This window comes from Drosophila biarmipes, chromosome X (assembly GCF_025231255.1).
Source record: "Drosophila biarmipes strain raj3 chromosome X, RU_DBia_V1.1, whole genome shotgun sequence".
Lineage (NCBI taxonomy): Eukaryota > Metazoa > Arthropoda > Insecta > Diptera > Drosophilidae > Drosophila > Drosophila biarmipes.
In genome coordinates this window covers 9,298,507-9,320,078 of record NC_066611.1, presented here as the reverse complement: position 1 = coordinate 9,320,078, position 21,572 = coordinate 9,298,507, and the positions used below count along the sequence as shown (strand labels likewise).

Here is a 21,572-nt window from a genome sequence, read left to right as displayed (position 1 = left end):
AACACTGACAATCAAATAATACAGCCACACAATTAGGTATAGTTAGTAGTGTAACACCCTCAATGACTGGCCACGGTTCGGCGGGATTTGGATACTGATAGTCGTTTATGACGGCGGCAGCGGGAGCGGCGGCAGCGACCACATTGGGAACGGCGGCGACATCGGCGTGTCTGGGCGACTATTACCTTTAGTGATTCTTGCGGTTCTGGTCTCGGTCCTGGTTCTGGTTCTGCTTCTGATCCGATCCGGTCCGATCCGATCCTGAAACCGAATCCGAATCCGAATCCGAATCCGTTTCCGATTCCGATCCTGGTCCCCACACTGATACTGATCCTGACTCTGATCCTCAACCTCGAACAATATAGTACTCCTCGCAACGAATCCGGTTGCGATGCAGAAGCGGCAGCAGCACCACCATCACCACCACCACCACCACCACCACCACCCAACCATCATCGCGACCACGGCAGCAACAACCACTTCTCTCTATATCTTTCACTCAGTAATCAACCAGCAGCGGCTCGCAATCGCCCGCAAATAATACTAATAATAGCAGCATTACACACCACAACTATAACATTTATACACCTTCTGCAGAGATATATGTCCCCCGTTCTTCACCCAAACCCAGTCCCCTCCCCACAAGAAACCAAGAAGCCAATTGAGAGAACTCGAGCATTACCCAACATCGATTGCGAAAAGTGCGAAACGAGAATGCTAAATGAATACCAAGAAATACAAGAATTTTTTAGGAACGAATAATGAAACAATGGACCAACACATCAAATGCAATAATTTATCGAATTGTATAAGAAAAAAGGTAGGCTGTGTTGGGAAGAATCACATTTTACATAGTCTATGGGGTTAATTTTTATCAAGGAATTTGTAAATATTTTTAAAAACATTTATTTATATATATTACTTATATATACTTTAGAATATGTTTAAATTATTTCAAAATACTTCTGGTTAATCATTTAATTTATAAATGAAGTAATTCCCTATTTTTGTATTGTAATATCGTAAACTCCATCAAAAACATTAATGTTGGAATTTAAATAATTCTTTAAGTGAAGTTTTATTGTATTGTAATATAGTTTTTGCATCTTTAAACTCACCTTATTATTTTTGAATATTCATTTGTAATCATTTGCGCTAGAAATTAAATAACTCCTAAAATAAAGTATTCTTATATTGTTATATCATCTTTAATTATTTTAAAATATTTATTATTTAAAATATCAATTTTTTCAGAAATTAAATAGTTCCCAATATAAAGTATTATTGTATTGCAATATAATTTATAATAATTTTTCTCTCTGTAAATCACCTCAATTTCCTACACTTAAGCGAAAATAAGTTGAGCAAACTAAGCCATTTATACGAATCTTTTTTCTCTCATTTCTTGTTGCAGAACAAAAACGAGCAAAAAAAGCGAAGAACAAATTGAAATGATAAATCAATTGAACACGGGCCTTCCCCCTCCAAAAGAGAATCCCCCAACTGCTACTGCCCAAAGACAAGGATACACAGGACAACACACTCACGGATGCAGATACAGACACAGACACAGATACAGATACAGATACAGACACAGACACAGATACACGCACACAGAGACAGAGACACTCAAAGACCAAAAGAATGCCAAGAAATTGCTTCAAGTGATCCGATAATAAGAATCTAAGCTTATAAATCTAAGGAAAAGGCAAACCGAATGTGGACGAGCCGGCAGGAAGGCGATGGACAGGAGCAGCAGCAGCAGCAGCAGCAGCGTCGGAAATTGCAGCCGCAGCAGCAACATGGGTTGCATGTTGCAAGTTGCAGCAGCAGCAACCACTACACACATGGCCCCCACCCCCGCACACACGCCCCCTCCTCCGCCCCTAGAACACGAGCGATATGCATTAGCCACTGTATATATACTATATACACATGTAGGGAACTTTGATTCGATTGTAAATACCGCAGCAATATATGCAACACACCCAAACACCCACACACCCACTGTAGCCAAAGGAAGCCAGAAACAAAAAGATTTTCAGCTAGCTTACAGTAGAGCTCCCAGCCAAAGCAAACTAATCCTAAGTCCCAGATGCCTGATCCCTAATCCCCTTCCCGATTTGCCCCTGCCAAAGGACACTCTCCCCAAACAAGCAGCTAAGCAAAGGCATAATTTAATTTTTTTTGTCTAATTATAAGTAAACTAATGCAAGAAGATATCATAAAACTATGAACAAAAATCCGGAGAGAAGCGCTCCCAAAAAAAAATGTTAGCAGCAACTGGAGATATTGCAACGAATTTAAAATGTTGCCAAACTAAACTAAACTAATGCAGAAGAGAAACCAAATCATATATAAATAAAAGCAAACAACTCTATGACAACTATGAATTACATATAAATATATAGTATATATATGAAGAATTTTAAAAAAATTATATACTATACATAACATTTTTTTTTTGTTTTTTTTATTGTATAATTTAGCACATTTCATAGTTTTAACTAGAATTGTACATATAACAGAAGAAATATAAAGCTATTGGATAATGGTATATATATATATACATAGGTATATATATACAGCGTGCGTGTGAGTGATTTTGAATGAGTAGCCATAAAAGAAAAACCCAGAAACCAAAGTCAAGACAAGCGCGAAATTCAATAATAATTTTAAACGAAAGCTAAATAAAGTGAAAAAAATAACAAATAGTTTTGTATCAAAAAGGAATGGACAAAAACCAACATTTGCCGACAAATTAGTGCATAAAAATGTAAACCAAGCAAAAACATAAAATTTTTTTCATAAAACCAATACGAAGTGCGCATAATAATATCTATAAAAAATTATAATACACACCATTGATAACGGACATGCCCAAGCTCATAACTACATTTAAATTTAATTTTAGTAGTTTCTAGACACAAGAAATACTGTAGCATGAAAATCAATTGATTGCTGCGCTCGGGTGCAGGCGGAGATACATAAGTAAATAATAAAAATGCAGCAAAAAGCAACAAAAAATAAGAAAACCGAATTGAAATTTTAAGTGGGTGGGATTTTTTGGGAAAAGGTAAAACTACTACATCTTATATCCACAAAATAAAAAAAAGCACTGCTTCCTATCGATTTATTCCTCGATATAACAAGCCGATTATTTCGATAAGTATCCTATAGGTTCCCAGAAAATGGTTTAAAGTCACTCAAAATCTGACTGTTATATCTTTATCCCTCAAATAAATTAACCTGAATCCTTATGGATTTATTTCTTTTTCGATAAGTAACCGATAAGTTCCAACAGTACCTCAAATGGTTTGACTTCTACTCAAAACTTCATTTATATCCACTAAATAAAATTACCTGAATCCTTTTAGATTCATTCCTTTTTCGATATATAAATGCGATTTTTCCGATAAGTAATCGATGGGTTCAACAGTACCTCAAATGGTTTTACCTCTACTCAAAATTAAACATCATATATAAACCAAATAAAATTACTTGAATGCTTATGGACCTATTCCTTTTCCGATACATAAAATCCGAGACGTAACCGATTGGTTTCTACATTATCTCAAACATCATTCCGATAAGTAGCGAAAATGTTCCATCTATTCCATTATCGGTAATAAAGTCGACTATTCCGAAAGGTAATCGATAGGTTCCAACAGTACCAGAACCATTTGAGGGGTTTGACTTCTACTTAAAATTAAACATCATATATAAACCAAATCAAATTACCTGAATCCTTTTAGACTTATTCCTTTTCCGATACACAAATTCGATAAAGTAACCAATTTCTGCCTTATCTCAAGCAGCTTTACTCCAAATTAAACACCGCACATGTGTCCAATCAATTTATTGGGATAAATCCGCTTGGAAATTTCCTTATGTTAATCTGATCGCATTCCAAGGAACAGTTCATTATCTTATCATAGCGGGAGGTTCCTACGGGGGTCTAGACCACCTTGTAGCGTCCCTTGTTAAAGACGTGGTGAGCGGAACTGAGCTTCAGCAGCTCCTCCTTGATGAGACGCGTGATCTCGCGCTTGGCCTTCTGCACGGCCAGCTCGCTGCAACTCTCGATGGCCAGGTAGAGCTTCCTCTCGCCATCCGGTGGATTCTTGCCCTGCGGCACATACGTTCCACGCACGGTGAGACCCGCCTCCGAGTACTCGGAGATCTGGGCGAGCGCCTCCTTGGAGGTGACCTTCCAGCGCGCCTGCTGCGGGAAATCGTTAATCTCCAGCTCCTCCTCGTATTTTGTAAACGAATTGGTGGTGCCGCCCATCAGCGGGCCCAGTCCCTCCTCATCCTCCTTGGGCTGGTAGTTGAGCTTGTTGTTCAGCTTGGCGGCCATCTGCTCGGCCACCGTTCGGGCGGTTAACAGCGGTGCGGCGGCGCCCGTGACATGCGGGCCCTTGAGCATGGGCTCCACGGCCACCACGCTGGGCTTGGTGTCCAGGTTCTTGCTGCTGTTGATCTTGGAGGCCAGCCGCTTGGCCAGCTCCAGTTTGTCGGAGCTGAGGGCTCCGCCAGCGCTATGAGCAGCGCTCGCCGCCGAAGCCGCTGCTATGGCCAAATTGGCAGCAGCTGCTGCTGCCGCCGCTTGGGCCGCCGCCGAGGCCAGGGCGGGATTTCCTCCCGAAACGGCGGCGGCAGCAGCAGCCGCAGCGGCAGCCGCCGCAGCAGCCGTGGCCGCAGCCGAAGTATCCTTCACCGTGCGCTTGGCCGCAAAGATTTGCTCGATCTGCTGGTCAATGTCCTGCTCGATGTCCTCCTCATCGTCGGAATCGGCCAGTCCCAGGGCCGCCTTCTGCAGCTTCTTGCTCTCCTTGACGGCGTTGAATTCCTGCTCGTCGAACTTGAAGCCCTTGCCGCTGAAACCGCCGCCCGTGTGCACCGTCTTGCCCTCGGCCTCCTGGGCGGCCTTGTACTCGGTCCAAAGGGTTTGCAGCTCGGCGGGGATCAGGGTGCCGGATAGGTCCAGGGCGCGGATGATGTCGCCGGCATAGCGCGACTGTTCAGGTGTTATGAACGTGTAGGCGCTACCCTTCTTGCCCGCTCGACCGGTGCGACCACATCTGGGTGAATGGAAAAGGAGTTAGGTATATAGCCTATTTAAACTGCAATTGCAGAGCTCACCTGTGCACGTAGTCCTCGTAGTGGTTGGGCACATCGTAGTTGACCACCAGGATGAGATCCTTAACGTCCAGGCCGCGCGCTGCCACCGAGGTGGCGATCAACAGCCGCACCTTGCCCGACTTGAAGTCGATGATGGTGGAGTCGCGATCGAACTGATCGATGCCGCCGTGCAGGCTCATGCAGGGATACGAGGCCTTCATCAGGTCGCGCAGCAGGATGTCGGCGTTCTCCTGCTTGTCCACGAACACGATGATGCTGCCCGCCTCCTGGTAGATGCCCAAGAGCTCCAGCAGCTTAAAGAACTTGGCGTCGTCGTTGAGGATGACCACATTCTGCTCGACATCCTTGCACACCACCGACCGCCCGCCGACGATCACCTCGATGGGCTTCTTGAGAATGCGTCGGGCCAGCGCCTCCATTTGGCGCGGGAACGTGGCGCTGAACATGACCGTCTGGCGATCCGGCCGCACATTGTCAATGATGCGCATCACCTGCGGCTCGAAGCCCATGTCGAACATGCGGTCGGCCTCGTCCAGAACGACATAGGTGACGCGGCGCAGATTCGTCACACGTCCGGAATTCGCCGCCAGCATATCGATCATGCGACCCGGCGTGCACACAATTATCTCCGCGCCGCGCTTCAGCTCGGCAATCTGCTCGGAGATCCCGGTGCCGCCGTAGACACAAACTGGCCGCAGGCCCAGCGACTTGCTGAACTTGCGGATGTCCTTGCCGATTTGCATGCAGAGTTCGCGCGTGGGCGCCATTATGATCGCAATTGCGCCGTCGCCATCCTCCAGGCTCGGCTGGTCCAGAATGTGCCTAAACATTGGTAAAATGAATGCCAACGTCTTGCCACTGCCAGTTTTAGCAATACCTATCAGATCCCGTCCGGACATGATGGCCGGTATGGCCTGGCACTGGATGGGCGTGGGCTTCTCGAAGCCCAGCCGTCGCAGCACGTCCATCTCTTTCTTGCTAACGCCGCACTGGGCCCAGGTCTGGAGGAGATGGCGGAGAGAGGATTATTAGTTAAACGGAAATCGGTATTGAATTGATGAAGAAACCAAATGGCACCCCCTGAATTGCCCACCTAATTGCCAGCTGCTTGGGACTCACCTTGATGGGCTTCGGACAGCCCTTGCCCTTCACCTGGACGCCCTCCAGCTCGGTGCGGTACTTCTCCACATCGCCGGCGGTCATGCGACTCAGCTCCGGCACCTCGACGTAGAAGTTCTTGCGGAAGGGCGCATATGTCACCGAGGAATGATCGATCTTGGCCAGCTCCTTGCGGTGCTTCATCGCCAGGTTAACGGCCGTGTCGCGTATGTCTTCCAGCTCGTCCTCGCTGGAGTACTCCAGGCTGTCCATGTTCTGTTCGATCAGCTCGCCCTTCTTCAAGGTGGCCGTTTTCTTTTTGGCCACGCCCGTGAGGATGACCACGCCCTGAGCTTTGGTGGGAGGATTAACGAAGTTGTTCACACGTCGCATCTCGTTGTTGACCTCCTGCATGTAGGCATCCAGCGGATCTATGTCATCTTCCGGCTCGGCTTCAGGTTGCGGCTTGTCTCCAGCTGCGGACTCTACGTTGTCCTCCACTTGCGACTGCTCCGGCTCTTTTTTGGGCTTCTCCTCCTGTTTTGTGGCGGGCTCGTCTAAGATCTCCATCTTTACGGGAGCTGGCTCGGGCTCCTTTTTGATCTCCTTCTTGGGCTCCACAGCCGGCGGCTCCTTCTTGATCTCCGCCTCGCTCTTGGGAGCCAGGCCAATGCCCAATTTGGCGCCAAATGACTTGCTGAAGGTGGGACGCTTTACGGGCGAGAACTTCGACTCGACCACATCGTCGTCGAAGCGCTTGCGAATGCTGTGGAACTTGGAGGGCGGCGAATCGGGCTCGGCGTCCTTCTTGCCAGTGTCCAGCGGCGGAGCCGGATTGCTGTCGTCCTCCTCGGACTCATCCTCCAGGCTCCATTTCTTTGCGGACTTGACCACAGCGGGCGCCACAACAGCCGCCTTGGTGTCTCGCTTGCGTTCCGCCCGCCAGCGCTCGATGCGCTCCCGCCGCTTGATCATCTCCTGCTCCAGGCGACGCTGCTGCTCCTCCTTGTCGATCTCCTCTTCCGCCTCGTCGGAGGAGCTGGTCGAGGGCACGGGTATGACCAGCGGCGCGGCTGCAGCGGCCCGTCTGCCATCTGACTCCCGCTCCCGTTGGCGCTCCCGTTCGCGATCCTTCTCCCGCTCGCGCTCCTTCTCCTTCTCGCGCTCCCGGTCCTTTTCCCGCTGTCGGTCGCGATCCCGATCACGTTCACGCTCCTTGTCCATGCGTCTGTAATAAGGAGAACTGATGGAAAGGTGTTTTTAGGGAATGTAAGCTTTGGCGAAGTAAGCATATCAGATATCAGGCTGCAAAACTCACTAAAACCTTTTTAATAACCATTTTTAAACGTTTTACGCAGGGCTTGTTAACTATTTAATATGTAGATGACAATGCAGTTTAATGTAATTGATCAATTTCGTTTTATAAAGGGATAATCTCACTTTAATTTGCGTTTTTATGAGCTTTACGGTGTGCCAAACTTTTAAGTACATCTTGTTCAGACATTTAAAGGCCTTGCCGGATTCCTAACTATCTTAGCTTTATGAATGGGCTATCAGGTGCCCTACTTGGAGGGCACAGAGGGCACAGGTTACTCACTTGTCTTTTTCGTAGTCCTTCGACCTGGAGCGCTTACGCCGCTTTTCATCCCGTCTTCCGCGTTCGCTGGCCATGTCCTTGCCGCGCTTGCGGTCATCCCGGCCGCCGCGGGAGCCACCGCCTAGTCCTCCGCCGCCGCCCCCTCCGTTCCTGGACTTGCCCATGTCATAGTCGCGAGCGCGGCTGTCATGCCGGCTGTCACGCTCCCGCTCCCGGTCTCTCTCCCTGTCCCGGTCTCGATCGCGGTCACGCTCCCGCTCCCTTTCCCTGTCCCGGTCGCGCCTTTTTGGAGGTAAGGGCCATTAGAATCTGCGATTAGTGGTCGGAGTGCGCTAAAACTCACCCGGAACTCTTCGACATGGCGGTTTCTTGGGGGTCTTGGGCGCCGGTCTAGCACTGCCGCGCCTCCAACTCACGGGCGGTGCTGGAAATGTGCAGTTCCCTCTGCCCTTGGCTCACCGAACACTGCACACTGCCAAATGCAATCGTTTTTATTGAGATTTCAGCGAATTTTCGCAAAAATTTCACAAAATAAAATCTTTCTCTAATCGATTTATCTGCCTGAGTTATCGACCCTGTCGTTTTCCGATACCATTAGTTGTGTCGGAACCAGTTCCGCTACTTCAGCTCTCCCCGCCATTTCTAGCTTTTTTTTTAGCCAGCAGCGGGAAATAGAATTACAAAATTTTAAAATCGATTATTCTCAGCTTTCTCATAGTTCTATTGCGCCAGTCAGTCCGCTAAAAATAACGAATGGCTTGCGCAAGAAAAAAATAGAACGGCAGCTCTAATGCAGCTTTTGTCAAATCGATTTCATTAGCATAGTTTTACCTATTCTTCATAAGCTTCAACACTTAGTATAATAGTAACGTAAAAACAGAAAAAATTCACTATTATGTCGGCGAAAATATTTGTATATACATATTTTTAAGCTTTTTTGACAATAAATAACTGCCAGTGATGCATATTCGATATATTCGATACATTTAGCTAGCTAAAGCTGGGGCTGCCGGACCAAGCGGGAGCCACTAGTTCGCTCCGATTCGACGTTGCCACTCCGCTGGCACACGTGTTGAGCGCATAAACAAATTGCTCAACTCCCAACGAGGATCGCACTCCGCCTTTTCCCAATCCCGTAGAGAAACCGCCATGTCGCGGGACATCGAGATCATAGTGGGCACCTACGAGGAGTACCTGCTGGGCTACCAGCTGTCCGACTCGCCGGAGGACGCCGCTCCGGCCAAACTGCAGCTGAAACACACCTTTGCGGACAGATCCCATGCCGGGTCCATCAAATCGGTGGCCGTGCAAGGACCCTGGGTGGCCAGCGGCGGCAGCGACGACCGCATCTTCGTCTACGACATGCGCACACGGAAGCAATCGCAGATCCTGCTCTCGCACGCGGGCACGGTGAACACGCTGCAATTCTCGCCGGACCTGACGCACTTGCTCTCTGGCAGTGCCGACGGCCACATGATCGCCACCCGCGTGGGCAGCTGGACCACGGAGGGCGACTGGCGCAAGGCCCATGCCGGCCAGGCCGTCACCCACATCAGTTGCCATCCCAGCAGCAAGCTGGCCCTGTCCCTGGGCGGCGACCAGGTGCTGAACACCTGGAACCTGGTCAAGGGACGTGTGGCCTACAAGACCAATCTGAAGAGCAAGACCACGCTGGGCAGCCAACCGGACTGCCTGTCCTGGTCCACACAGGGCGACCACTTCACGCTGAGCGGCCCGTTGTGCCTGGAGATCTGGGACATCAAGAACGCCCATGTGGTGCGGCGCTCCAAGACGCCAGCGAAGCCCATCTGCGTGGCCTGGCTGGACGGGAACGAGCTGCTGGCTGGCCTGGAGAACGGCAGCATTGCCTGGATTTCCCTCAAGGACGAGGAGGATGCTCCGGTAGGTTTAGCTTTTGCACTGTGTGGTTCCATGTTATCAAGCTGCTTTTTCTCCCCGCAGCCAACCATCATTTCCGCACACGAGGCGAGGGTCAAGGCCATGGCCTACCTCAACGAAACATTGGCTACCGTCTCCAGGTGAGTTATATGTCCATTTGAAGACCTAAAATCCTGAATGTTTATATATTTCCCTACTCCAGCGCCGGCGAAATCAAAGTGTGGAGCGTTGACCTCGAGAAGCGCGAGCTGGAGGAGATTGCCAGCACAAACATGGACTGCCGACCCACCGGCCTGGGCCTGCTGGATCTCAGCCAGTTCGGCAATGCCCGCCCGGTGGAGCAGCGCATCAAAGTGGAGAAGAAACCAAAGGCCAAAACGGAGGGCCACCAAACCGCCAAGCCTGCGGCGCCGCGCGGTTTCGTGACCATTGAGTATGAGCAGGATGAGCCGCAGCAACCCGAGGAGGAGGTGGAGGAGGAGGCAGTAACCACTCCCAAGCCAAAGCCAAAGAAGAAGGTGGCGAAAAAGGCGCCTCAGGAACCCGAGGAGTCCTCCGAAGAAAGCCACTCCTCGGACGAGGAAAGCGAGGACATCTTCGACAGCGACAGTGACGGCTCCAGTGATGGCGGTCGCCGCAAGAAGAGGCCCACCAAGCGGAAACAGCCACCCACTCCATCCGCCAAGCGAAAAGTCAAACAACAGAAAAAGAAATAACAATCTAACGCTTAATTTTTAGGTTGCTTAATGACTGTCAATAAAGTTGGGTTAATATGATAATGATAATGATAAATGATCAAGGAGTTGTGTTCAGATGAGGTTTAATTGGGAAACTATACAAAGAAAATTACAAAATAAGCAGGTTAAACTAAGGATAATTGAAATTTAAAAGGAATATTGGCCTTACGATCACGGAATTCTTCGGAGGACTGCGAATTATTTAGTAAAGTATTTTTTTTTAACAGAATTTAAGAAAATTCAGGAGGGAAAAGGGGATTTTTATAAAAAATATATTATTTTTGTTATAATTAATGCCTTTACTGAAGTGATTTCTTGAGTAGACCTTAAAAATGTCCTTTATTTATAGCCCATCCTTATCAACTATAGAAAAATAAAGTTTTTTAGAATAACTAACTACTGGAAATAACCCCTTAAATAAGTATATATATTATTAACTAACTTCTGACTACAATTTTCAATACTCTTCATTTTTTACACAAGTGATATGAATGACAATTTAAAAAAACCTTTTATTTGGTAAAACATAAATTCATAAATACATTTACATGATTTTCGAAGTTTAACCAGATCGCTCGCCAAAATGTACTCGAAAAACACTCGAAGTCTTTATTAGATCATTAGTTGATAACATTAACAATTTTTATTTGTATAAATTGGGGGAGCCAGTTGCCAGGGTTAGGATCACCAGCGTTGGCTGGCCGACTGCTCCCGAATTAACAATATTTTTATGTTTAATGTGTTTTGTATTTAGGGCAAATGGGATGCGGGATGCGTTATGCGGGATGCAGGATAGATGGGATGGGGGAGATGGGGGCTCAGTGGGCCAGGAAGTAGTGCAGCAGGTTAAGGTAAATGCGCTCCAGCAGCGGCCAGAGGTGCTCGGCCAGGAACTGGATCAGGTGTCTGAGCGGCGGGCAGAGCGTGCACATGTAGTCCGTGAGGGCGTCCAGCACGCGGATGGCCAAGGGTCAGTTGTTCTGGCGCTCCAGCCGGAGGCAGATGCTGCTCCCGGCGCCCTCATCCTCATCCCGCCCGTCGGCCCCCAACGGATAGCGGCCATCCTCGCGCCTCGCACAGGCATGCGTCCAGGCCATCGGCTCCTGGAACTTGGCCACATGCAGCGGATTGAGGTAGGCGTACAGGCAGGGATGGTCCACGTAGGAGGCGCACACGTAGCACCACACGGAGAGGTCGGCCTTGCTCATGGCCAGCGGATGCTGGGCCTCCAGCGCGTGCAGCTCCATGTTCCCGTTCACGTAGCGTCCGCAGCCCACCAGCCGGCAGCTCAGGCACACCCAGTTCTCCCCCGTCGCTCCGCACACGCTGCACGCCGCCGCGATGTCTATTGCTGTTGGAAAGGATATCAAATGTATTAGTTTATCATTGGCCAAAAAATATTACAGTATAAGAAGCATTATTCAAGCATGCGAGAAATCTTAGCTTGTGAAATAAGAACTATAACAACAGCACTTATATAGATCATCATTCAACAGGACTACCTTATTTGTAGTAAAATAAGATAAAACAGCTTGTTTATAACAAAGAAAAATAGAAAAGCACTCCACAAAGACTCTTTCCATACTGAAATCAATGCGAAGCCTTTGAGAAATGCAACTCAGCCTCCAAGCACAGCAAAACTGCATGCCATGTGCACACAAATCATAGAACATATATAAATAATTTAGAAAAATAACCAATTTTCAATTTCAGGCACCAAAAGCAAAGCACAACCAAATAAATCATATAAAAGGAACGAATGCAAGCGCCCTTAAAGTAGGTCAAAGTAATAGCACTTCCTTTAAACCAAGACTTTTCTTAATTTCTGAAATTACCTAAAATAGTGTTAAGCCAATTACCCTACTATAAAATGTGTACTTATATTTAATATATATTTTAAAACGTAAATAAGAGTATAAAAATGGTTTAAAATTGAATTTTCAATTTGCATAAAGTGATTCCAGAATTTTATCTTTCTTAATATTGTTATTTATAAAAAATACTATATTAACTGGTAGGTTTGTAGATATTTTAAAGATAAAAAGCAAAGATATAACAAATAATCCAAAATACACAAAAAATTGCACTCTAAAAATATTATTTTTGAAGTAACATCTGATATATGATATAATTTGTAGTAAACTTTAAGTCTATGTTGAACTTATATGAAACCAAAAGCTGAGATATCAAATTTTATACGAAATATATGCGAAGAATAATATCTAGAAATAATATTTATGAAGGAATACTCATATATGCTACATTTGGTGACCTATATTATAAAATGTAATAATTTATTGTGGATCTGAATTCATCCTTGTGTTGTAGACATAAAAATAACCCAATGATGATCTCGAGTTCACTATAAATCCTACATCTACATATACCTAAACCTCTACCTATCCCAAATTCTATAAAACAAGACTTGGCCTGAGGGAAGTGCTACTGCTTTGACCATCAGGAGCCACAGTTTCGGTTTGGCTTACATTGCGGCGCCTCCTCCGGGCGCAGGAGAGCCAGGTGCGGGCACGTCTTGAGCGGATACACGGCGAACATCTCATTCTGCTCGAGGGCCTGGCCCGCGATTCGGGTTCGGATTCGAGATCGAGAGAGAGGCCGAGAACGAGGAATCACATGAAATGGGGGGAGAGAAGTGCGAACGAAATGAACCGGTTAGTGGGCTTTGGACACCCGGGGGATAAACGCAGTGCTGATCTCGTACCTCCTTGTGCTCCGCCAGATACTCGGTGAGCGTTTTTACCTTGACTTTGGGCTTGCTGCCGCTGGGCCGCTCGTCGCCGCAGTCGGGCTGATCGCCGGCGGGTCCGCCTGCCGCCCCCGGAGCGTCGTCATTTGATATATTCAACTGTCGCAAGGAGGCGGTAAGAAAATCCTCGTTGTTGTTCTCGCCCACGACGGGGTCGCGCGGCAGCCGCCGGCCGACGAACTCCAGGGACCGCCAGTGGCCACGTTGCACCTGCAGGCACGACTGCAGCGACTCCAGGCAGCTCTGGAAGGCCACCGTCGGTGGCTTCTGCAGCGCCGCCGCTCCCAGCTGGGGCGTCGGCACGGGATCGCCGAGCAGCGTCTTGGTGCACATCGTCATGGCGTACGATATGGAGTTCACGTTGTAGCCGCCCTCCAGGCAGACGATGATCCGGCCGCCGGCCAGAGCCGACAGCCAGTGGGTGAGCATGCCGTAGCCCTCGGGCGTCACCTTGCAGCCGCCCAGCGGATCGCCGATGGCCGCGTCGAAGCCGGCGGACACCAGCACCAGCTGCGGATTGAACTCGTAGGCAATGGGCATGATCAGCTGCTGGAAGGCCAGCGCGTACTCCAGGTCACCCATGCCCTTCTGCAAGAGCAGCAAATGAGGTGATTAGGAAAGAGGAAAGTTTTCCACTTGACCAGCTAACCCACCTTGTTCCAGGGTATGTTCACATTGAAGCCCCTGCCGGCGCCCTTGCCCACCACATCGAAGTTGCCGTCGGGGCCCTTGGGGAAGAAGGCTCCGTGCTCGTAGCGGTGCAGGCTGATGTACAGCACCTTGGGGTTCGACTCGAAGATGTGCTGCGTCCCATTGCCGTGATGGACATCCCAGTCCACGATCAGCACGCGCTCCAGACCAAAGTCCCGGATGGCGTACTGCGCCGCAATGGCCACGTTGTTGAAGATGCAGAAGCCGTGCGGCTGATCCTGCTCGGCATGATGGCCGGGCGGACGGACATTACAGATGCCACTGCGTGACTCGCCACGCAGCACACTGTCCACCGCCTGCAGCACGGATCCGGCGGCCAGGGTGGCGCAGTCGAAGGTGTGCGGATGCAGGTACACCGAGTTGTAGCCCGCCGCCACCTGATGCAGCTCCTCCGGGTCGCGTCCCATCAAACGACGCACCGAGTTGACGTGGGCGCGCGTGTGGGCCAGGCACACTTCGTCCGTGGTGGCCGCTCGGGCGGCCAGTTGCTTCATCCTCGCCAGCAGGGCGTACTCATCGTGCATCTTGTGGATGTGCTGGATGCGCGAGGGCTGCTCCGGGTGGCCGGGATCGTCGAGGTTGCAGTGCAACAGCATCTGGGCATCGTAGGCATAGCACACCCTCACCGGGGGCGTCGACAGCTTGGTTTCCGTGCGCAGCACCTGCAGACGGGCCGCGCTGCTGGCGATCTTCTCCGGTGGCAGCGGAATCGCCGTGTCCCTCGTCGGATAGCGATCCACAGGCGGTGGGCCACCGATCCACATGCGCAGCACCTTGTGCAGATCCTGTCCCTTCTCCTGGTCCAGCAGCTCGGCGGCATCGTAGTTCTTCTGGAGCTGCAGGCACCGCCAGTGCGGCCGGTGGACGGCGATGCAGCTGAGCAGGGCCTGGCTGAGTTCGGCGCGCGGCAGAGGCAGGGCCTCCACCAGCGGCGGGCAGGGATCGCCGAGCAGGGAGCGCAGCGTGAGGGCGGCTCCCTCGGCCAGGGAGTCCAGGCAGTAGCCGCCCTCCAGCACGACGGCCACCCGCGAGTCGGCCAGTCGCAGCAGCGGGTTCAGCAGATGCGGATAGCAGGCCGGCGTCACCTCCATCTCGCCCTCCGGGCAGCCCAGGGCCGCATCGTAGCCCGCCGAGACGATGATCAGCTCGGGCTGGAACTCGAGGGCCACCGGCAGCAGCAGCTGCTGGAAGATGGCCAGGTAGTCGCCATTCGTCATGCCCGTGGCGTTGAGGGGCACGTTGAAGTTGTAGCCCGTGCCCGCTCCCGATCCGATGGCGCTGTAGTCCGACTCCTGCAGGTGCGGCCAGAAGCTGCCGTGCTCGAAGCGGTGGATGGAGAAGTAGACCACCCTGGAAAGACATAGACATAGGTTTTAGGAACTTTGATACCTTAGGTAATGCTTATAATATGGTATTATAATTTGACTAATGGAAAATTATCATTGCCCTTTTAAATTTATGATTTTTATGCTTAAGAAAAATCCAGAAAATAATTAAAGATCTAAAGGAATTTCTAAAAATTACCCATTGATTTTATTTTAAGTATTTAAATAGTGGAATAGGCCATGGAGTAAAACATAAGCAATGGTTAACACTTTAAAAATTATTATTATAAATTATATATATTTTTTCGTAGAAAAAAACTAAGAATTCATTATAGAAAAAAAAAATTCCTTGACATTTGATTTAATATTAATATTTGAAAAATTAAAATGATACATTTAATAATGACAATTATTAAATACTAGAAAGACATTATTAAGTAATTAGTCTTGACCTTATTTTAAATATTTTTAAAAATTTGGGAGGTAGAAAATAATTTTTAGTAACTTTTTCTTTCAATGCTAAATTAAAAAATCCTTAAAAATGATTAAAATATAAAATTGAACTCTTCTTAGTAGCTTTTATTTCTAAAAATAATAAAATATTGTAAAATCTTACTCTTGTTATTATCAATTCTTTTGAGAATTAAATTAAAATCTTATTAAGTTATAAAACCATATAAAATTAAACCTAATGGATAAAATATCTTCAAAATATAAGTAGTAAAAAAAAGAATATAAAAAAAGCTTCGGAAACAAATAAATAAACCCATTCATACTTATAAGTTATATTTTTCAGGGGCATCTCACCTGGGATCGTTGTAGAAAAAGCGCTGCGTTCCCTGGCCATGGTGGACGTCGTAGTCGATGATCAGGATGCGCTGCAGCTTGTGCACATCCAGGGCGTGCTGGGCGGCCAGGGCCACGTTGTTGAAGAAGCAGTAGCCGTTGAACTCGGCCTTCATGGCGTGGTGGCCCGGCGGGCGGATGATGGCCATGCCATTCTGCGCCTTCCCAGCGATCAGGTGGTCCACCAACTCGAGGGTGGAGCCGGTGGCCAGCAGGGAAAGCTCGAAAGTGGACTGCGGAGAGAAAGGAGGCGGAGGTTATCAGTTATCAGGGGTTAACACAATCTGCTCAGGGCCACAAAGGCACCAAGAATCTTATCTAGACCTGAGTAATATAAATAAGACCATCTGTTTGTATGCGTCTACAGTGCGTTTCGAGGCGTTGAGATTGCCAAAAGGATTGATTTGCTGGACGAGATTAAACTGTAGGGGGCTTAACCGGTGAAATATTAAAGAGGTAGCAAGTAATAAATAACTGCATGGATTTTCAAGGTACATATTCACGAAAGCAAAGTAAATTGGGAAAGGTGATTACATTTTAAATGCAAGTAACAATAAATTTACATAAATTATTCCAAATTAATAGTGAATAAATTAGTATTAAATATGGCATTCAATAGAAGCACCACCACAGATTTTCTCCTGAAGTAACGACGCATTTGAAATTGAATCATGCGCTCATAAATCATTTACACTCATAAACCGCACTGTAGCCCAACCCGTGCCTGTGCACTGGGCCGCATCTAATCTAATCTGCTTCAATTTGCATTTATCAAGCCGTAGAGGCAAGTAAACAATCTCCGCCAGCAATCAAGCGTAAATACAATAAAATAAGCTAATTAGATGCAAGTGCTTCCCTCCCAGACAGTCGGATGCATTGTTCCGCGGATCCGTGGGCACCGATCCCAGCGAGTACCGATTGCTCACCGGATGAATGTAAATCGAGTCGTAGCGCGAGCTCAGGTCCTCCATGCGCGCGTCATCGCGAATGCCAGAGGTCTGCTTCAGGCGGTCGAAGTGCTCCTCCGTGTGCAGGCGCAGGATCTCCTCCTTGGTGGCCGACCGCGAGGGCAACTGCAGGCAGCGCTCCGCCAGGTTCAGTTCGCGGCAGCTGGAGAAGATTGGGAAAGACAGATTAGTCGAATTGGCAATATTTTTCTGTTACTTTAAACTTAAAAAGAAAAAAAATTAAAAGAATTTCATTGAACATATTTTTAAGAAATATATCAAAGGGTTCTTAAAAAATATTAAAAAAAAGTACTAATACATTAAAGTTTAAAAAAAGACGAATAGGAAATAATAACTAAACTGACTTTTTATAACATTTTTTTTAAGGTTTTTATGAAATATTGATAAAATAGAATACTAGTTTTTGCCAATAATATATATAAAATATACAATTTATTTAATAATATAATTTATTCACTGCTAAGTTCTGCAATCTGAAAAAATGTCTAAATAGCATTGAAAATGTGCAGGGTTCAACACCTGCTCTCAAATAAGTTTTTATATATTTTTTCAGCTATATACAAATTTGATTTTTAAAATTTGTATTAAATTCGTAGTATCTATATGTATAGTTCATTTTTTAGTGCAAAAAAAATGTAATATACACTTTATTTAATAATATAATTTATTCACTAGTTTGCTAAGTTCTGCAATCTGAAAAAATGTCTAAATAGCACTGAAATACATATTTGTGTGCAGGGTTCAACACCTACTGCTCTCAAATAAATTTTTTTTTACTTTTTCAGCTGTTATTCATATATAAAATTTTGAATTTTAAAATATTTATTAAATACGTGGTATCTAGTTCAAAGTTATATGTAACACTATAGTTCATTTTTTATTGCAAAGAATACTAGTGATTTAAAAAAGAGTATAGTATGACTAAGAAAAAACGCGAATTCTTTAGAGATTTTTTTGAAGAGGCTAGTCCTCGCTCCTTCATAAATATTTTTCGTTTTTAAATAAACCCCCATTAAATCTATCAATAAATCTATTAATATAGTAGTAATCTACGGATTTTTATAATAGAATTTTTTCCCTGCATATGGCAACTTCCGCTTTGCCCCTGGTATCGAACTCACCGCTCCAGGACGCGCGTGAAGCGCTCGGGACACTCGTAGTGCTGCTTGTCCCACAGACAGCAGTGCTGGCTCATGGACTCGTCGTAGATCAGGGCCGTGGGTTTCCGCACCAGGCCCTTGCAGTTGACGGCCTGGAGGTGGTTAGAGGGTATCAGTGGGGATATCAAGAGGAACACTCGACCAGGATCTACTCACATTCTGGAAGATATCCGTGACGCACTCCTGCATGACGCTGCTCTGGTTCTTGAGCATGTTCCGCGCTCGACGTTTCGCCTCCAAGAGCGCTGCACTCGGTTTGCTCGCCTTTCGCGGATCAGCGGCGCTGATACCGCCACTGATACCGCCGCTGCCGCCGCCGGCAGAGCTGCCGATCACTCCCGCCGCCGTCGCAGCCGTCGATCCCGCCTTGGACTTGCTGGCCATTGCCCGCGTCTGTATCTTCGCCTGCTGCGCGCTCCGTCGCGTGACGATGGGCGGGCTCTGGGGAGACGGACTCGAGATTAGTGGCCAGCTGCAGGGGGGGTGGCGCGCGGGTATGTGTGTGCCCAGCTGGTATCCAGACCCTAATTTGGATACCCACTCGGCTGAGACAAGTGAGCAGGCGGATGGATGGTCGGCTGGTATCCAGTATGCAGTATCTCGACTATGGCCGAAACACTATTAGCTATGGCAGACTTATAAGCCATTCAGGGCCTATCACTACATGAGAATATACTATATCGTATCGTATGCGAAGGCAAATACAAATGACTATAAAGTCGGGGCACTTTTCGAGTCGAGTGCCTCGACTATCAGATACCCGCTACCCGTTGAGGGAGCAAGAGGATAATGAAGATATATAAGCAGAAAAGCGACGTTTTAGAGCGCCGCCTAACGGCTACTTTAGTAGATGCTATGTGGGCGGCAGACGGATTTAAGCGTTTTCGCCATTTGTGGGCGTGACACCTTTTTTTTGGTGAGTCGATAGGTATTGATGAGACAAATACATTTCAGTTAAAATTTTGGTGCTACTATAAAAACTGTGGGCGCTACAGATTTTCGAGGATTGTGGGCATTAGAGTGGGCGTGGCACCACGCTGAAACAAACTTGCGCTGCGTAGGAAGCCCAGGAATCTGCATGCCAAGTATGAATATTCTAGCTCCTATAGTTTCCGAGATCTCAGCGTTCATACGGACGGACGGACGGACGGACGGACGGACAGGCGGACATGACTCGATCGAATCGGCTAGTGATCCTGATCAAGAATATACATATATACTTTATGGGGTCGGAAACGCTTCCTTTCACCTGTTACATACTTTCTAACGAATCTAGTATACCCTTTGATCTATGAGTATCGGGTATAAAAATGTCCGGGTACGGTTTTACCGAAGAAATCCACAGGGGTTACTGAATATTAAATATTGCTTAATAATTATCAGCACAATAAAAAATAACTATTTAAGATTATTTTAGTATATACATAACATACATAACTTGTTTTTTTTTTGAAAATTTGTAATAACATATTTCATTATTTACTTAAAATCTTTTGTTGAGATTAGTTTTTTTTTTTAAATATTATATTCAAATTTACAAATATTTCAGTTCTAAAAAATAAGGTTTACATCACTTTAAATCCAAGAGAATTCAGAATTCTGTACTATTATTAGTGCAAAAAAAGAAGAAAGATTCTTCAAGAAAATATATATTTTTTAAATGCCTCAATATTATTTGTAAGAAAAAAATATTTCTACCAAATAAATATGATTTTTAAATCACGTAAAAAAAAATTTTTTTAAAGAAAGTATTGTGGGTATGACTTACTGAGGTAATACTGTATTCGCTTGATAAGAATAACTACATACATACTATGTGTACATTTATGTAAGTACTTGACAAAGTATGTATGTATATAAACTGAAGATTTTTGGATTTTTGAAAGACCATGAAGGTGGAACTAGGTCATGGGTTGGAGATTACACATATTGTATTTGAAAATATGAGATATTTCTAGATACCTTGACTATTTAGGGATTTACTACGTCAACCGAGGGACTTGGAAGGCGTCTCTACACAGAGGTTTCACTGTGCTTCCAGCGGGAAGCCGCCGACTGTTGGCCACGAAGTTTGCACCGAAACTGCGGCCGTGGAACGCTCGAAACCTGGCCAAGACCAGCCTGGCACGGGCCCGTGCGTGTGGGTGTAGCTGCCACCGCCGCTTTTGGCCAAGACCAGCGAGCGACTCGAAAAAGGCGGCAATAATCCGCCAGTACTCACCATGTTGTGGGAGAACGAGAATTCCCAGACACCGATGTGGATGGCGGGGAGGGCGACGGCGAGTCCGAACTGGAAGCCCAAACCAAGCCAAGTCCGATTCCGAGTCCGAATTTCCGGCGCTGGAAGCGGAAGCGCGCGGGGGGAGCGGGACGGACTGATTCACAGCTGCTTGCGGTTGTTGTTGGTGCTCGCCCTGCTCCTTCTCCGCTAGGTGTATTTTTACCGTTGGCTCGTTCCAAACAAATCGCCTGCTCCTCTGCCGCTCCTTGGGTCCCGTTACCTATCGATTCCGGGCAGCACGCTGTTCTCTTATAATTAGCCTTGTTTCTCCCCTCGCTGTTGTTGTGTGCGCTATAAACTATGCCTAGTTTGGTGCTATCTCGCTTCCACAATCCCTACGGCTTGCTGGTGTGTGTTTGCGCTTCAGTTGCTCTGCATTTGCTGTTGTTGTTGTAGTTCTCTTGAAGTGTATTTTGTTGTTTGCGGCCTGCAATTGGCAATACTTAGAGCACTGAGCAACAAAATTGGGCCTCAGCTAGCTGGTTTGCTTCGATTTGTTGAAACGTTGCAGTTGCATTAGTGATTCTTTTTGAGCAGACGAAGATGCAGCAACAGCACAGATACATAGGCACTCCACGGCACACACGCACGCACACGGCAATCAGAACCTGAACCAGAAATCCCGAACAAACACACACACACGCGCACCAGGGCCGGGGGTCGATGGAGCACTGTGGGGGGCGGAGCGAAAGAGAGAGCGAGCTGGGAATCGATGACGCGCGGGCGGAGCGGAATGCAATGTTTGTGTGCGGTCTTCTTCTTGCCGCTTACAAGCGATCAGCTGGTCGGCCGATAGCTTGATAGACGCAACTTGTTGAATAATCGGTGGCCATCGATTGCCCATGTAAACTTCATCGATAGTGGCCTATCGCTGGAAAATACTCGTTTCATGAATGAAAACAAACAAAAAGCATTAATATTTGAATTCTAAATGGACATTTGGGAGGTCTCTGCCGAAATAAATTAAAATTTTTTTGCTTTTGTGGTCATTGTGATAACTATCGGATAAAATGCAATGCTCGCTGGAATTTTTATCGG

General features: G+C 47.0%; 4 protein-coding genes across 9 annotated transcripts in view; 2 read left to right on the top strand and 2 right to left on the bottom strand.

Annotated features, from left to right (window-relative positions):
* The window catches only part of LOC108026403 (inhibitory POU protein), a 37,468-nt gene extending 35,080 nt beyond the window's left edge, over positions 1-2,388 (top strand). For all 3 annotated transcript variants that reach the window (XM_017097346.3, XM_017097330.3, XM_044093216.2), the window contains 2 exons: positions 37-820; positions 1,415-2,388. In XM_017097346.3, the coding sequence (XP_016952835.1) occupies positions 37-98 (62 nt within the window). In that variant the 3' untranslated portion in view covers positions 99-820; positions 1,415-2,388. The remainder of the gene's footprint in view (positions 1-36; positions 821-1,414) is intronic.
* Positions 2,389-3,844: 1,456 nt separating this feature from the next.
* LOC108026570 (probable ATP-dependent RNA helicase DDX46) lies at positions 3,845-8,422 on the bottom strand. Its single transcript, XM_017097525.3, has 5 exons — positions 8,184-8,422; positions 7,841-8,122; positions 6,265-7,486; positions 5,146-6,146; positions 3,845-5,084 (listed from the first exon to the last, which is right to left on the bottom strand). The coding sequence occupies exons 1-5, from the start codon at positions 8,198-8,200 to the stop codon at positions 3,959-3,961; spliced, it is 3,648 nt and encodes a 1,215-aa protein (XP_016953014.1). The 5' UTR covers positions 8,201-8,422; the 3' UTR covers positions 3,845-3,958.
* Positions 8,423-8,888: 466 nt separating this feature from the next.
* On the top strand, positions 8,889-10,531 carry LOC108026687 (p21-activated protein kinase-interacting protein 1-like). The gene is made up of 3 exons (XM_017097779.3): positions 8,889-9,742; positions 9,803-9,879; positions 9,942-10,531. The coding sequence occupies exons 1-3, from the start codon at positions 8,990-8,992 to the stop codon at positions 10,453-10,455; spliced, it is 1,344 nt and encodes a 447-aa protein (XP_016953268.1). The 5' UTR covers positions 8,889-8,989; the 3' UTR covers positions 10,456-10,531.
* A 437-nt stretch (positions 10,532-10,968) lies between these two features.
* On the bottom strand, positions 10,969-21,295 carry LOC108026330 (histone deacetylase 6). 4 transcript variants are annotated; one of them, XM_017097231.3, is made up of 9 exons: positions 20,475-21,294; positions 18,410-18,694; positions 18,215-18,345; positions 17,052-17,235; positions 16,087-16,358; positions 13,897-15,304; positions 13,199-13,831; positions 12,963-13,050; positions 10,969-11,827 (listed from the first exon to the last, which is right to left on the bottom strand). In XM_017097231.3, exons 1-9 carry the CDS (start codon positions 20,475-20,477, stop codon positions 11,448-11,450), a joined length of 3,384 nt encoding a protein of 1,127 aa, XP_016952720.1. In that variant the 5' UTR covers positions 20,478-21,294; the 3' UTR covers positions 10,969-11,447. The 4 variants fall into 4 exon arrangements, with proteins under 4 accessions (XP_016952720.1, XP_016952728.1, XP_016952743.1 ...); XM_017097239.3 differs by lacking the exon at positions 20,475-21,294 and adding an exon at positions 20,216-20,333; XM_017097254.3 differs by lacking the exon at positions 12,963-13,050 and having other exon boundaries at positions 11,691-11,827; positions 13,238-13,831; positions 20,475-21,295.
* Between the last annotated feature and the right edge of the window lie 277 nt (positions 21,296-21,572).